Source organism: Gobius niger (genome assembly GCF_951799975.1).
Source record: "Gobius niger genome assembly, chromosome: 9".
Classification (NCBI taxonomy): domain Eukaryota; kingdom Metazoa; phylum Chordata; class Actinopteri; order Gobiiformes; family Gobiidae; genus Gobius; species Gobius niger.
The window spans coordinates 11596083-11608464 of NC_136860.1; the positions used below are offsets into that span (position 1 = coordinate 11596083).

At 43.1% G+C, this 12382-nt stretch overlaps 1 protein-coding gene across 1 annotated transcript in view; it reads left to right on the forward strand.

The window, feature by feature from the left end:
• ttn.2 (titin, tandem duplicate 2) overlaps positions 1–12382 on the forward strand; it is a 197167-nt gene that overhangs the window by 96034 nt on the left and 88751 nt on the right. Inside the window, exons 95-109 of the mRNA XM_079562796.1 lie at positions 718–984; positions 1095–1361; positions 1583–1846; positions 2167–2306; positions 2436–2562; positions 2739–3005; positions 3158–3424; positions 3700–3966; positions 4990–5129; positions 7645–7771; positions 8609–8751; positions 10795–10918; positions 11187–11453; positions 11859–11956; positions 12049–12217. Coding sequence (XP_079418922.1) covers positions 718–984; positions 1095–1361; positions 1583–1846; positions 2167–2306; positions 2436–2562; positions 2739–3005; positions 3158–3424; positions 3700–3966; positions 4990–5129; positions 7645–7771; positions 8609–8751; positions 10795–10918; positions 11187–11453; positions 11859–11956; positions 12049–12217 — 2934 coding nt within the window. The remainder of the gene's footprint in view (positions 1–717; positions 985–1094; positions 1362–1582; positions 1847–2166; positions 2307–2435; positions 2563–2738; positions 3006–3157; positions 3425–3699; positions 3967–4989; positions 5130–7644; positions 7772–8608; positions 8752–10794; positions 10919–11186; positions 11454–11858; positions 11957–12048; positions 12218–12382) is intronic.

The following is a 12382-nucleotide window of genomic DNA, read 5'->3' on the forward strand; positions in this document are numbered from 1 at the left end:
CAAATAAAGGCGTAAGGTCCATCAAATTAATAAAGACATAGACATCAGAATGGACCTTAGATCTTTATTTTCAAGGGTTTCTGCAAACATGTTTTTTACACAGCCAAGAAGCCAGGAATCAGGATGCCATTGAAGATTTTTTTGTGTGTCTAATGTATGTCTAGTCTATGTCTATGTTTGTCGTGTGACACAACTATATGTATACTCTGTAAAGTGGTCAGTTAAGTACAATAAACACAATCACATTTAAACATTTGAGGCGTTGGCAGGGAGTTTAAACTTTTGCCTTCCTTCCCAGCCTAGCATTTCAGAACGCTGGGCTCGCAACCTGTCTCGTGACCCTCGGATTTATAAAAAGAACAGGGCATAGCAACAGCTTGGTTACATGACCTATAAGGCTGACAGCTGGGAGCGAGGAGTTTGGAGCTTAGATAAGGCGATAGAAGCCTAGTTTGAGTGTAGATCAACCTACAGAGATTACACACATACACACAAAATCAACCAATCAATCAGATTGTTTTGTATAGCCACAACAGAAGTTGTCCCACAGGGTTAAACGAATATTACAGATTTACAAACAGGAACAGTTTGGAAACCAGCAATTTCACAGACTTCAAACAGTAAAACAGACAAGGAAGATACATGTGTACACTGACCACTAGTTGTCATGTCTTGTGTGTTGTGGAAATATGTGACTCTGTATTACTCCCAAACCAGAAATCGAAATGGACTTTGTGGTCCCACTGAATGATGTTTCAGTGCCTGAAAAGAAACAGGCCAAGTTTGAATGCACCATCACAAAGGACGTGGCTAAGGCCATGTGGTACAAAGGGGCTGATATCATCACTCCTGACCAAAAGTTTGACATCATCGTTGATGGAAAGAAGCATATGTTGATCATAAACTGCTGCGAGTTTGATGATGAGGACGATTATACTATTGAGGTATTAGGCAAAAAGTCAACAGCTAAACTCACTGTCGAGGGTAAGTTTACAAGCTCGGTCAACAACGATGTGCCCTTATTCATTGAGTTGGTTTCAATTGTTTTTTTTTTAACTAACTCATATGATTATGCCCTACTAATACAACTGTAGGTATCAGGCTCAAGTTTATCTCGCCTTTAAAAGATCAAACTGTCAAAGAAGGCAAAACGGCTCGATTTGAGCTGGAGCTTTCACACGAGAACATCCCGGTCACGTGGTACAAGAATGACGCAAAAATCCACCTGAGCCGAACTGTGGTCACGCACGTCGATGGGAAAAAGCATGTGCTCGAAATAAAAGATGTGACTCTCGATGATACTTGCCAAATTAAAGCAGAGGCCAAAGGGATTCCGTCAATGGCGAATTTGACCGTTATAGGTAAAACTGAGTGTCCCCATCATGCACTTCTGTCCCTTCCTTCCGCACAGCTCACTCCACAGTTCCCATGAGTGCGTCCTTTCACCCAACTTTATGTGTTTGTGTTCGACGGATGTACCATCTCCATTTCAAAACGTCTGTCCTCTGTTTGTCATGTCCCATCTCTTGTCATGTCTTGTTTGTAAAACCGTTTGTCAAATGGAGCATTTCCCCCGTTCCAGAGGGAGACGCATACTTCACAGTCAAACTCCAGGACTTCACCGCTGTGGAGAAAGACCAGGTGGTTCTGGAGTGTGAGCTTAATAAAGATGTGGAGGTCATGTGGTACTACAACGAAATGGAAGTCAAAGCCTCAAAGGAGGTTTTGGTCAAGGCTGAGGGCAAGCGCAGAACCCTCACCATCAAGAAAGTGGCAAACCAAGACAAAGGGCAGTATTTGTGTGACTGCGGGACAGACAAGACCACAGCTATGCTCCACATTGAAGGTAAACAGATCAGTCATCCCCATTTTTTCCACTCCATCTTTTTTGCTCACCCTTCATCAGCACCACCTCCTAATATTTTCATATGGGCATTTTTTTCTTTCTACGAATCATAATAGTGGGAACATTTTTCAAGATTCAGTTGTCCAATATCTTGTAGTGTTCCCTGTCTGTCTTGTCATTTGTCCGTCTTCCTGATAAACGATGGTGTCTGTTAATCTATTTGTTCATGTTTGTACACAAATGTCCCATGTTTGTTGTCCAACTGTTGCTTGTCTAGAGTAAGAATGTTGTTCCCTCTTTTTTTTGTGTGGAAACATCAGCCCGCCATATCAAAGTGGTCCGTCCACTGTATGGCGTTGAGGTGTTCGATGGAGAAACGGCTCGCTTTGAGGTCGAGCTTAGCGAAGACGACATGCACGGCCAATGGAAACTCAACGGAGAGGTCCTCAGCCCGTCTGCCGTATGTCCGAGTTCATTGTGTTTTTTTTTGTTTTTTTTCAATTTTCTTTCAGATGTGAAAGTGAATTAACCTAAATTATAAGCTGTGAGTGCTGTTATTTTTTTGGTAAAGTTTTTGGCTCACCTGCAGGACGTTGAAATCGTGGAGGACGGTGCTAAACACACTTTGGTGTTGTACAACTGCAGAGTCCCACACACCGGCGAGATTTCATTTAGCGCCGCAAATGCTAAGTGCGCTGCTAACCTCAAAGTGAAGGGTGAGCGTTACTACAAAAGTCTTACATGCTACTGTCATGGCTTTCTTCTTTGGGAAATGTAATAGGCATTTACATAACCACTGGGGCAAATGCTATGACGTGACTTTTCGCAGTCGCTCGCTTACCCAAAGCTTCATTCGTGCTTTGGGATTAATTCTGTTCCTCTGAACCAACAGAGATCCCAGTCTCGTTCATTACACCGCTGGCCGACGTTCACGTGTACGAAAGAGACGAGGCTAGGTTTGAACTGGAAATCTCCCGTGAGCCCAAAAACTTCCGTTGGCTCAAGGGAACTCAGGAGTTGTCTAGCGATGACAAGTACGAACTTGTGAAAGAAGGAACACGATATGCCCTTATTGTGAAATCTGCTCGATACGAAGATGAGGCCAAATATATGTTTGAGGCTGAAGATAAGAGGACATCTGCCAAGCTTTTTATTAAAGGTAAAGGTTTTTGGGACTCGTTTGAAGCAGCTACCTGGCCCTCAAATAACTCATATAAGGAAACAAAGCAGAAAATACCATCTGATCCCCCATTTATATTTCATATTTCTGCATCTTTCTAAGCGCATCTCTCTGAAACTTGTACTCATTAGGTATCCGCCTCGAATTTGTCAAACCTATCAAAGACGTGACCGTGAAGGAGCGTGAGACAGCGCAGTTTAGCGTGGAACTGTCTCACGAGAATATCCCTGTGGTGTGGTACAAAAATGGCATCCGCCTCCACCCCAGCAAAGTGGTGCACATGTCTGAGGAAGGCCGGGTGCACAGGCTGGCCTTCAAAGAGGTCACTGTGGATGACACGTCCCTCATCAAGGTGGAGGCTATGGGCAAAACATCCGAGGCCATGCTCACTGTGCTTGGTGGGTTTGATGCCATTTAGTTTTTATATTCAAGTGTATATTCATATTAAGGATTGTTTTACGGTAGATTTCAATGAGTAGGACATAGGCACAGGAAAGTGAGTGAGGCACAATGAATAGTTTCTTTAATAGTTAATGATTGGTTGGCAGTTAGAGTAATCTGCAATGTAATGAAGGGAGTGTGATTTGTGAGGAAAATACAGCATCACCACCTGGGGAGACAGACATGTCATTTTAATACCTGTATGACTAACTTGTCTGATCGTTTTTGACAGAGGGCGACTTGTACTTCACGGCCAAGCTCCAGAATTACACCGCCGTGGAGAAAGAGGAGGTGATCCTCATGTGCGAGCTGAGCAAAGCCAGCGGCGAAGTCAAATGGTTCAAAGAGGGTAACGAAATCTACCCCTCCAAGAACGTCCTCTTCCAGTCCGACGGCAAGAAGCGCATGCTGGTCATCAAGAAGGCAGCCAAGAGCGACAGGGGGGCCTACACGTGCGACTGTGGCACCGACAAAACCACAGCCGAACTGAGCATCGAAGGTAATACCTGCGGTCTCCCCGGCTCCGCCCACTTGAGCCTGATCGGACAGGTGAATCAGGCCCTGCCCACTAAGATCTCCAAAGGCATCCATCCTCCCTGGATCAGTCTGTCTTGTTTCAGTCCTGCAGAAAATCCAACTTTATACATTGAACCTGTGTATTATACATGTATAAGAAACACTTGAAGGCATCTTAAGAGGCATATTTGTGAATGGTGTAAATGTTTCTAAGGTGTCTATCAAGTATTTATGTACATGTGATAATCCTCCGTGTTTACGTTGGGGCGACTCTGATTTGCTCCCAGCTCTGACCTGTGCTAATTGTCGCTGTGTCTTTGAGCAAGATTCTTATCCCACCTTGCCTAATGTCTGAATGTGATGTGTTTATTAGTTATTGGTGGCAGCCACAATCCCTGCAACCTACCCCAGGGCAGCTGTGACTACAGCATGGACTTGCCACCATTGAGTGTGAGAGTTTTTCAAATGCCAAAACGACTTTGAGCATTTGGAAAACCGTAATGCAAGACTAATGCATTATTATTATTACTTTAAAGCATGTTTTATTTACAACATAAGAAATAATAGTCTTTGTATTTTAATTTTGTTAGTTTCACAAGATGTTTATGCAACATGTACACTGTCTTGTGCATGTGAGTAAAGCTAGTTTTATCCTGCTTTGTATTTGTATAAGATTAGAAATGTTGAGATTAGGGCTTTAGATGGAATTACTTTTCCCATAAGTTACTGTTATTAATAATGTATACTGTTGGATTTTCTTCAGGAATCATGTCCTGCTTGTCTGCACATTGTAAGTCACTCCACAAAGAGTGGCGGCTAATGGCCAAATTGTCCCGTCTATGTTTATATCAAATGTTTACTTATTATTGTTTCCAGCTGTGAATCCATTTTGTCACCTGCAATGTGTTTTGATGCTTTGACACTCGTACCCTGGATCCCATTGTTTTGATTTAGAGATTCATTTCATTGTGCTGTGCCTGAATAACATGTTCTCCAACCTCTGCAGAGCGCGACATCAAGGTGCTCAGGCCTTTGTACAGTGTGGAGGTGACCGAGACCGAGACAGCCAAGTTTGAAATCGAGATCTCTGCCGATGACCTGCACGCCACATGGAAGCTGAAGGGAGAGACACTCATGCCCTCTGCTGTAAGAGCAAAATGTTGATTTTGTCTGACTTTGCTTTTAATTTGTATTTGGCAATTTTTAGTGGTGGTTGGTAAACCTGTTAATGCTAAACTCAGCCTATATTAAGAAATGACTGTTTTCGAACACTTTGGGCCTGATTTACCAAGCGTTTGCACACAAGTAAAAAATTCTGGGGTGAAAGGTATGCAGTTTGGTGTAGTTAAGATTTTTGCCTCATACACGCCACAAACTTATTTGCATATCAGATTTGATAAGGTACAACTATGAAATGACATGTGCGATTTGCAACTATTTGGAGCTTTTTACCATATTATAATGTTGTTGTCTGGCTGTATTTAGCAGCACGATGGCAGCTTCCAAAAAGCTCCTCCTGTTCCCAAAAATCTTTATGTATCCAGGAAATGCTCACCAAATCCTCACCTCTCTAGCTCTTGCTAAGCTTAATCATTTCATCACAGAGCAAAAAGACTCGCCATCACTTCACTGCAGCAACACAAGTCGCTCAGTCTATTTTAGTACGGAATTTTATAACCAACAAAGTGTAAGATAGTGGTAAAGATGTGAAGTGGGAAACAGTCATGACAAAAAAGATATACCTGACCTTTTTTTTTTTGTGTAAGGTAACATTTTTTCCCCCCATAAAATTATGTTACAAAAATAGTAGTAGTAATTTGTGAAAAAAAACAGCCTGATGCGTGCAGTTGCAGTTGCTGTCCTTTAGTCCGGCTCTGTCTAGCCATTGGTAGGATTTCTGTATATCCGCCACTTTAGTTATGTTTCGGTGGTACATGCCGTGTAGGGGCTTGTCTTCCCATGACGGGACCTCCAGCACCTCATCTTCTGTTCCCCATTGTCTGAGACATTCACTGAGCACGTCATCTGTTGGAGCCTTGTCCTTGATGTACTTATGGATCTTGGATGTTTCATCCTGGATAGTGGCTCTCACACTCACTAGTCCTCGGCCTCCTTCCTTACGGCTAGCGTACAGTCTCAGAGTGCTGGATTTGGGGTGGAACCCTCCGTGCATGGTTAGGAGCTTTCGCGTCTTAACATCTGTGGTCTGTATCTCATCCTTTGGCCAGCTTATTATTCCTGCAGGGTATCTGATTACTGGCAGGGCGTAGCTGTTTATTGCCCGGGACTTGTTCTTGCCATTGAGCTGGCTTCTTAGGACCTGCCTTACTCGTTGGAGGTATTTGGCCGTAGCCGCTTTCCTTGTCACCTCTTCGAGGTTGCCATTTGCTTGTGGGATTCCGAGGTACTTGTAACTGTCCTCAATGTCTGCTATTGTTCCTTCTGGGAGTGAGACCCCTTCTGTGTGGACTACCTTCCCTCTCTGAGTCACCATCCGACCACACTTCTCTAGTCCGAATGACATCCCAATGTCTGCACTGTATATCCGGGTGGTATGGATCAGTGAGTCGATGTCTCGCTCATTCTTAGCGTACAGCTTGATGTCATCCATGTAGAGGAGGTGACTGATGGTGGCCCCGTTCCTGAGTCGGTATCCATAGCCAGTCTTGTTGATTATTTGGCTGAGGGGGTTCAGACCAATGGCCGCTGGCTGCCCTGCTTTTTGACCACAAACATGGGGGCCGCCATTGCTCCGCCGTTGCTGTAGTACCTCCATATCGCCGCTAGGCCCCCATTGAAAAGCATTGGACTTTAGACACGTTAAAATCTACTTTAAAGCCTGGTTTCAACACTAGACTAGGCCAGATGTTCCTCCTGAGATAACGCTGGGTTAATCACAATATATGAAACCAGGCTGGTTTTCGTAATATGAATTTTTGAAATCTCGTACTTAATGAGGCTCGGACTGTTAGCATTGGAGCAGCGCGAGCTACACGTCACGCAAGGGCCGAGTCTACGGTGAAAATCCCGCCCGTATGTCCTTTTTAAGAACATGCTTCGTCAGAGCTGGGGAGGGGGAGTCTGTAAATCCGCCATGAATTCCCCCACGGCCGTGGTCATTCTGGTAAACGGGGAGGAGTGAGCATAAGACGTCCATTTTTTCTACAGTCTATGGTTCAGACCTATGCAGAACAGCAGTGGGGACAGAGCGTCTCCTTGGAATATGCCACATTTGATGGAGACTTGTGCAAGTGGCTTGCCATTCCATTGGCTTCAAGGGTGGTTTTCCACAACCTCATCGAGTTTGCAATGAAGGCTCTTAGAATAATAATAGGCTTATATATATATGTATATATATATATATATATATATATATATATATATATATATATATATATATATATATATATATATATATATATATATATATATATGTATACCTTTTAGGTCAGATTTTGACCCAAAAGGACAACTGTGACTGAAAAAATGGCAATTGTACAGTACTGTGAGCCTCCCTACACACAATACAATAGCAAATGTCACTTTGAAAAAGAATGTTCTCGGTATTATGAAAATCACAAGTCTATGCCCTCGAGAAAACTATATTAATATGTTTTAATATTCAGGCCACATTGTATATAATTTTCTTTCATTCTTGTAGGATGTGGAAATCAAAGAAGAGGGCGCTCGTCACATTGTGATTCTCCTCAACTGCCGCAAAGATATGGCCGGAAGCGTGGACTTCTCAGCAGGGAATGCCAAGTCAACGGCTCAACTCAGGGTCAAAGGTGAAAGAAATGACTTGCTGAATGTGCTAAAAATAGACAGGCTTCAAAATATGTGTAATTGAATGAAACGCATGGCGATTCCCTTCATTTCCAAGAATTTAAGAACAGCAAATATGATACCCTGTGTGCAAATGGTTTATCTGTGGTTTATCTTGGGCGTAATGAGATAATGCGCTGAGAAGATAATAAGTGACAGCTCTGCGATTAAACAAACTTCCTGGCGGTCCAGCTGTCAGCAGGCAGTTCTTAACTGGCCGTAAAGGGGCATTAACCCTGGCATGTCAAGCAGTCTGTTGTAAATTCCTGATACCACTTGTTAATCCAAAGTCATAGCTTGAACTTCCATAACATGGCAGCGTTACGACACTTGGCCGGTGTTGTGATGTGGCTTGTACAACGTTAACATTGGGTAACGCCGCATTTTCCTGTTCCAAGAAAATTGCCGCGACTTGATTGACAGTAACAGACTGGCTTCGGCAGAGGTGGGCTCCCAGCCAATAGGACCGCACGGTTATTTTAGAAGGTGCATGCCTTTTCTAGAACAGGTTTCCTGTGATTGGCAGCGAGGCAGGACGTGACCCCTGATTTTACTGGTTTGCGCCGGCCCCATGCATATTTTATCATCTCATATGCTAATGAGCTAACCCCCCCAGTGCCAAGTCCCACTGTGGCTAGTTTAGTTGGCCTGAGGGCTTCAGCGGCCTGCCTTCAGCTTCAACCACACCATGCGGATTATTTACCATTAAGGATTAGCCGTTTCCCTTGAGGAGCCTTTTGGAATCTATTGTTTTGGACAGTGGGGGGGGAACTAAACCATGTCTTCTCCCCAATCCAAAGCCCGGGTGATCGGCCTGAAGCGCCCCCTAAACGATGTGACCGTCATCGCTGGGGAGACCGCTACCTTTGAGTGCGAGCTGTCTTACGAAGGCATCGCTGTCGAGTGGTTCCTTGGGGGTACTAAACTGGAACCAAGTGACAGAGTAAGTCCACATCTGTGTACCTGCTGCATCTCACACTTGTGCTCACACTTCCACCATCCACCACTAGGAGGCACTGCCCCTTTGTCAATGCACACTTTTACTTTATCGAAGGCCCCCTTTGTTTGTCCCGTATATCAACACGTGTTCTACTGCTGTGTCTTCATATAAGGCCCTGCTGTGGGTTAGGATGCCGGCAGAGCATTCGATCCTGGTTTTGAGATAACGCAGGAGGGAGTCTTTTCTGCCCCGCAAGCGTTTCCCTGGGGTTATTTTTAACAGCTGCCGAAGGTTGAGGCACGGGGCAGGTGGCAACAAGAGTATTTCAACATCTTTACTTTTAAAATCACTTGCTGGACTGAAAATTCTTTAGCCTTGTTGTGGTACTGTAGCGCAGTTAAGACGTGAAAGAGTGTTGCAATAAAAAAAGAGGGATTAGGCTGATCATCAGTTGTAACATGAGAGCTCTCGGTTTCCATGGTCATTTGATACGCTTTCTGCTTTTGTAAGTTTGCTGCTTGCAAAATGGCTGTTTGCGAAGACGATGGTATAATTGAAGCAATAGGGTTGAAGGGATCTTTATGACTAAAATGGTCTATAGCTAGAAGATTGAATTAGAGCTTGTTTACCTTGCAAGAGCATTTGTTTATGTGAGCCGGCAATAAAAGTTTTACAAGGCTGTAAAACTAACAAGGAAGCAATTAACTTCCAGGGAAAAAGCTTGAAAATACTTTAAAATGAGCTGAATAAAGGTTTGAAATGAGCCTTTATGTGTCCAAAATATCTACTCCAATGATTAGGTTTCTAAGTGTAGTAGAAATTATTAAGTAAGTATTTTATTTGCAAAACAATGGGACTCAAACTTTATTTTTAAAAAAACATACGAAGTTTCCTGTAGTTCAATCATCTGGCAATGTTTGACTGAAACGCGTCTTGATTTTCTACCCGGCTTCCATTACTGTGTGTCAGTGCTGTTACATACAGTGAGTGAATATGCATTAAAGCTGCCAGGTGTCAAGAGGTCGTGAGGTTTAAATCTGGTGTTGGAGAAAGCAGCTGCTAGCGTTCTTTTTTAGCCGTCGAGACTGGGCCTACAGAGCGGCAGGACACGTAACATACATATAAAATGATTAGAGCAGATAGAGCTTATTTTTCAGTCATGTGAATGTTAGAAAGTTGTAACTAATGTGTTTGTAGAGCTGTGGACAAAGCAAAAAAAGGACTACTCTTGTGTTATAATAATCCAGACTTTCTTTTGATAAATAAAAATCTAATGGTGTTTTTTATTTGCTCTGAAAAGTACTATACACTTTCTGAGCTACTGATAAGTGAATTTATACGGCATTAAAGTGGCCCCTATGGTATTGTTTAGAGGTCAACCGAAATATCAGGCTGATATTTGGGTATTTTACAATATCGTCTAGCTTCCCGATTTTTGCGCTGGTGAGTGAGCCCTCCCACAACTTCCTAGGCCTCAGGGGAATGGAGAAAGGTCGCAATGAATATGTTGTACACCTTGGATCACAATTTATATGTTTAATGTTGCCGACTTTTGCTCATCATTTCAGAACCATAAGAGATAGAGACTTACTCATTTTTGTCTTGTCTTGTCTCATTTTGTCTAAATGAGCTCCCTCTGAAGAACCTACTAAACAGGAATGTCTTGAGTAAATCAGCCCTCTGCCCCTATTAAAGCACCCCTGATGTCACAATTCTACGCTCTCCATGACATATTTTACAGTATAGAAGCATCATACACAGGAATATAGGCAAAACATTTGGAAACATCGGCCGTGCATATTGGCCAAAAAAATACCCATATCGGTCGACCTCTAGTATTGATATGACTAGAGCTCCTGCTTAAAGGTGACATAGTTGAACCTGTAGACAATGTTATGAGGCACATAAACTTTACTGCAGGTGACAAAGGGTCACATAGCTCATTCCCTCTGAACCCAACTGGCCGGACGCGCAAAACATTAAAATATATGTCTTGTTTGTGAAATTGAACACAATAAAAACATTGCACTTGCTTTTGCACAACAGGTGGTGCTGAAGTCAGACGCCAACGTGCACAGCCTTACCCTGCGTGACGTTAAGCTCAACGAAGCTGGACTGGTCAAACTCGTCGCTAAAGATTTCACAACTGAAGCCAATCTCACTGTCAAAGGTAAGACTAGTCGAAAACTAGAATAAAAATATATTACAAACACAAAGTGATTCAAAATGCTTTCCAGAACAAGAGACATGGTATAAAAGTAGACTTCATCAACTTACAGATAGATTTCTTGCATATAGAATGTAAATGTTCTTTATTTTAGTGTCAGACTGCTGCAGAATAAAATAGACGCAGTAAAAAGAGGTCCCAAAGCTTTCTGAACCTGCTGTAGCTAAAATCAGTGTCCAAAAACCAAATAACATTCCTACTGTTCACTCAGAGCCACCAGTCGAATTCTCTAAGCCACTGGAAGACCAGACAGTAGAAGAGGAATCAACGGCGACACTGGAATGCGAAGTGTCCAGAGAAAACGCTGAGGTGACGTGGTTCAGAGATGGACAGGAAATCCGCAAGACCAAGAAGTACGAGATCATCGTCGACGGCCGCAAACGAACGCTGCTCATTCACGACTGCACTTTGGACGACTCCAGGACGTACACCTGCGACGCTAAAGACTTCAAAACCTCCTGCTTCCTCAATGTCGAGCGTGAGTACAAGCCCCTGAGAGTTTAAAGAGGGACATATCTTGCAAAATAAACTTTTCGGAGATTTAACCACGTACACTCATCAAAAGTTCACTTACTTCATTCACGCAAGTTCACTGAGGGTACATTTTGAAGTTCATAAACAGTCACCCTACCCATTCTGAGCAGTTCTCCACTCTAACTGTGTTTTTTTTTATGGTGCTATTGATTTGTTTGCATGCCATTAGTCAAAAATGAAAGCTTCTGTATGCTTTCTAGCACAGATCATTCCCCCTGCTGGAAGAGGAGGGCAGTCTAAATAAGACGCTTAAAAATCAACCCTCTTACACACTTACACTGTAAAGGTTTTCACTCCCATGCTGAATATAACATGTTAAATTCCTCTTCCTTTTTTTCCCCCGTTTTAGCTCCACATGTTGAGTTCTCAAAGCCGCTCCATGATGTCGAGGTCAAAGAGAAGGAATCTGCCAGGTTCGAATGTGAAGTGTCCAGAGAAGATGTTAAAGTGAGTCCACATCTGAATATGAATCTAACTGTTGAAATAAGTATATATATTTTTCTGTGCACTCCTAACACCTGATCGTCTCCGTGCGTAAGGTCCGCTGGTTCAAAGACGGAAGTGAAATCAGGAAGGGGAAGAAGTACGAGATTATTGCACAGGGTCGCCAACACATCCTCATCATCAACAAGTCTGCTTTCGATGATGAGGCGGAATACGAATGTGACGCAAAGACCTCCAAGTCCTCCGGCATGCTCACTGTTGTCGGTAAGAAATGCACTTTGCCGGTCACAATTGGCCAATGCGCTGCCAACTTGGCTATTACCGTAACATCTTAGAATGCCTATATTATTACTTTATGGCCCAATACATGAATGTTTTTCTTGTACTAGAATACAAAAACAAAATCAAAATTAGAATGTATTGCTCCCT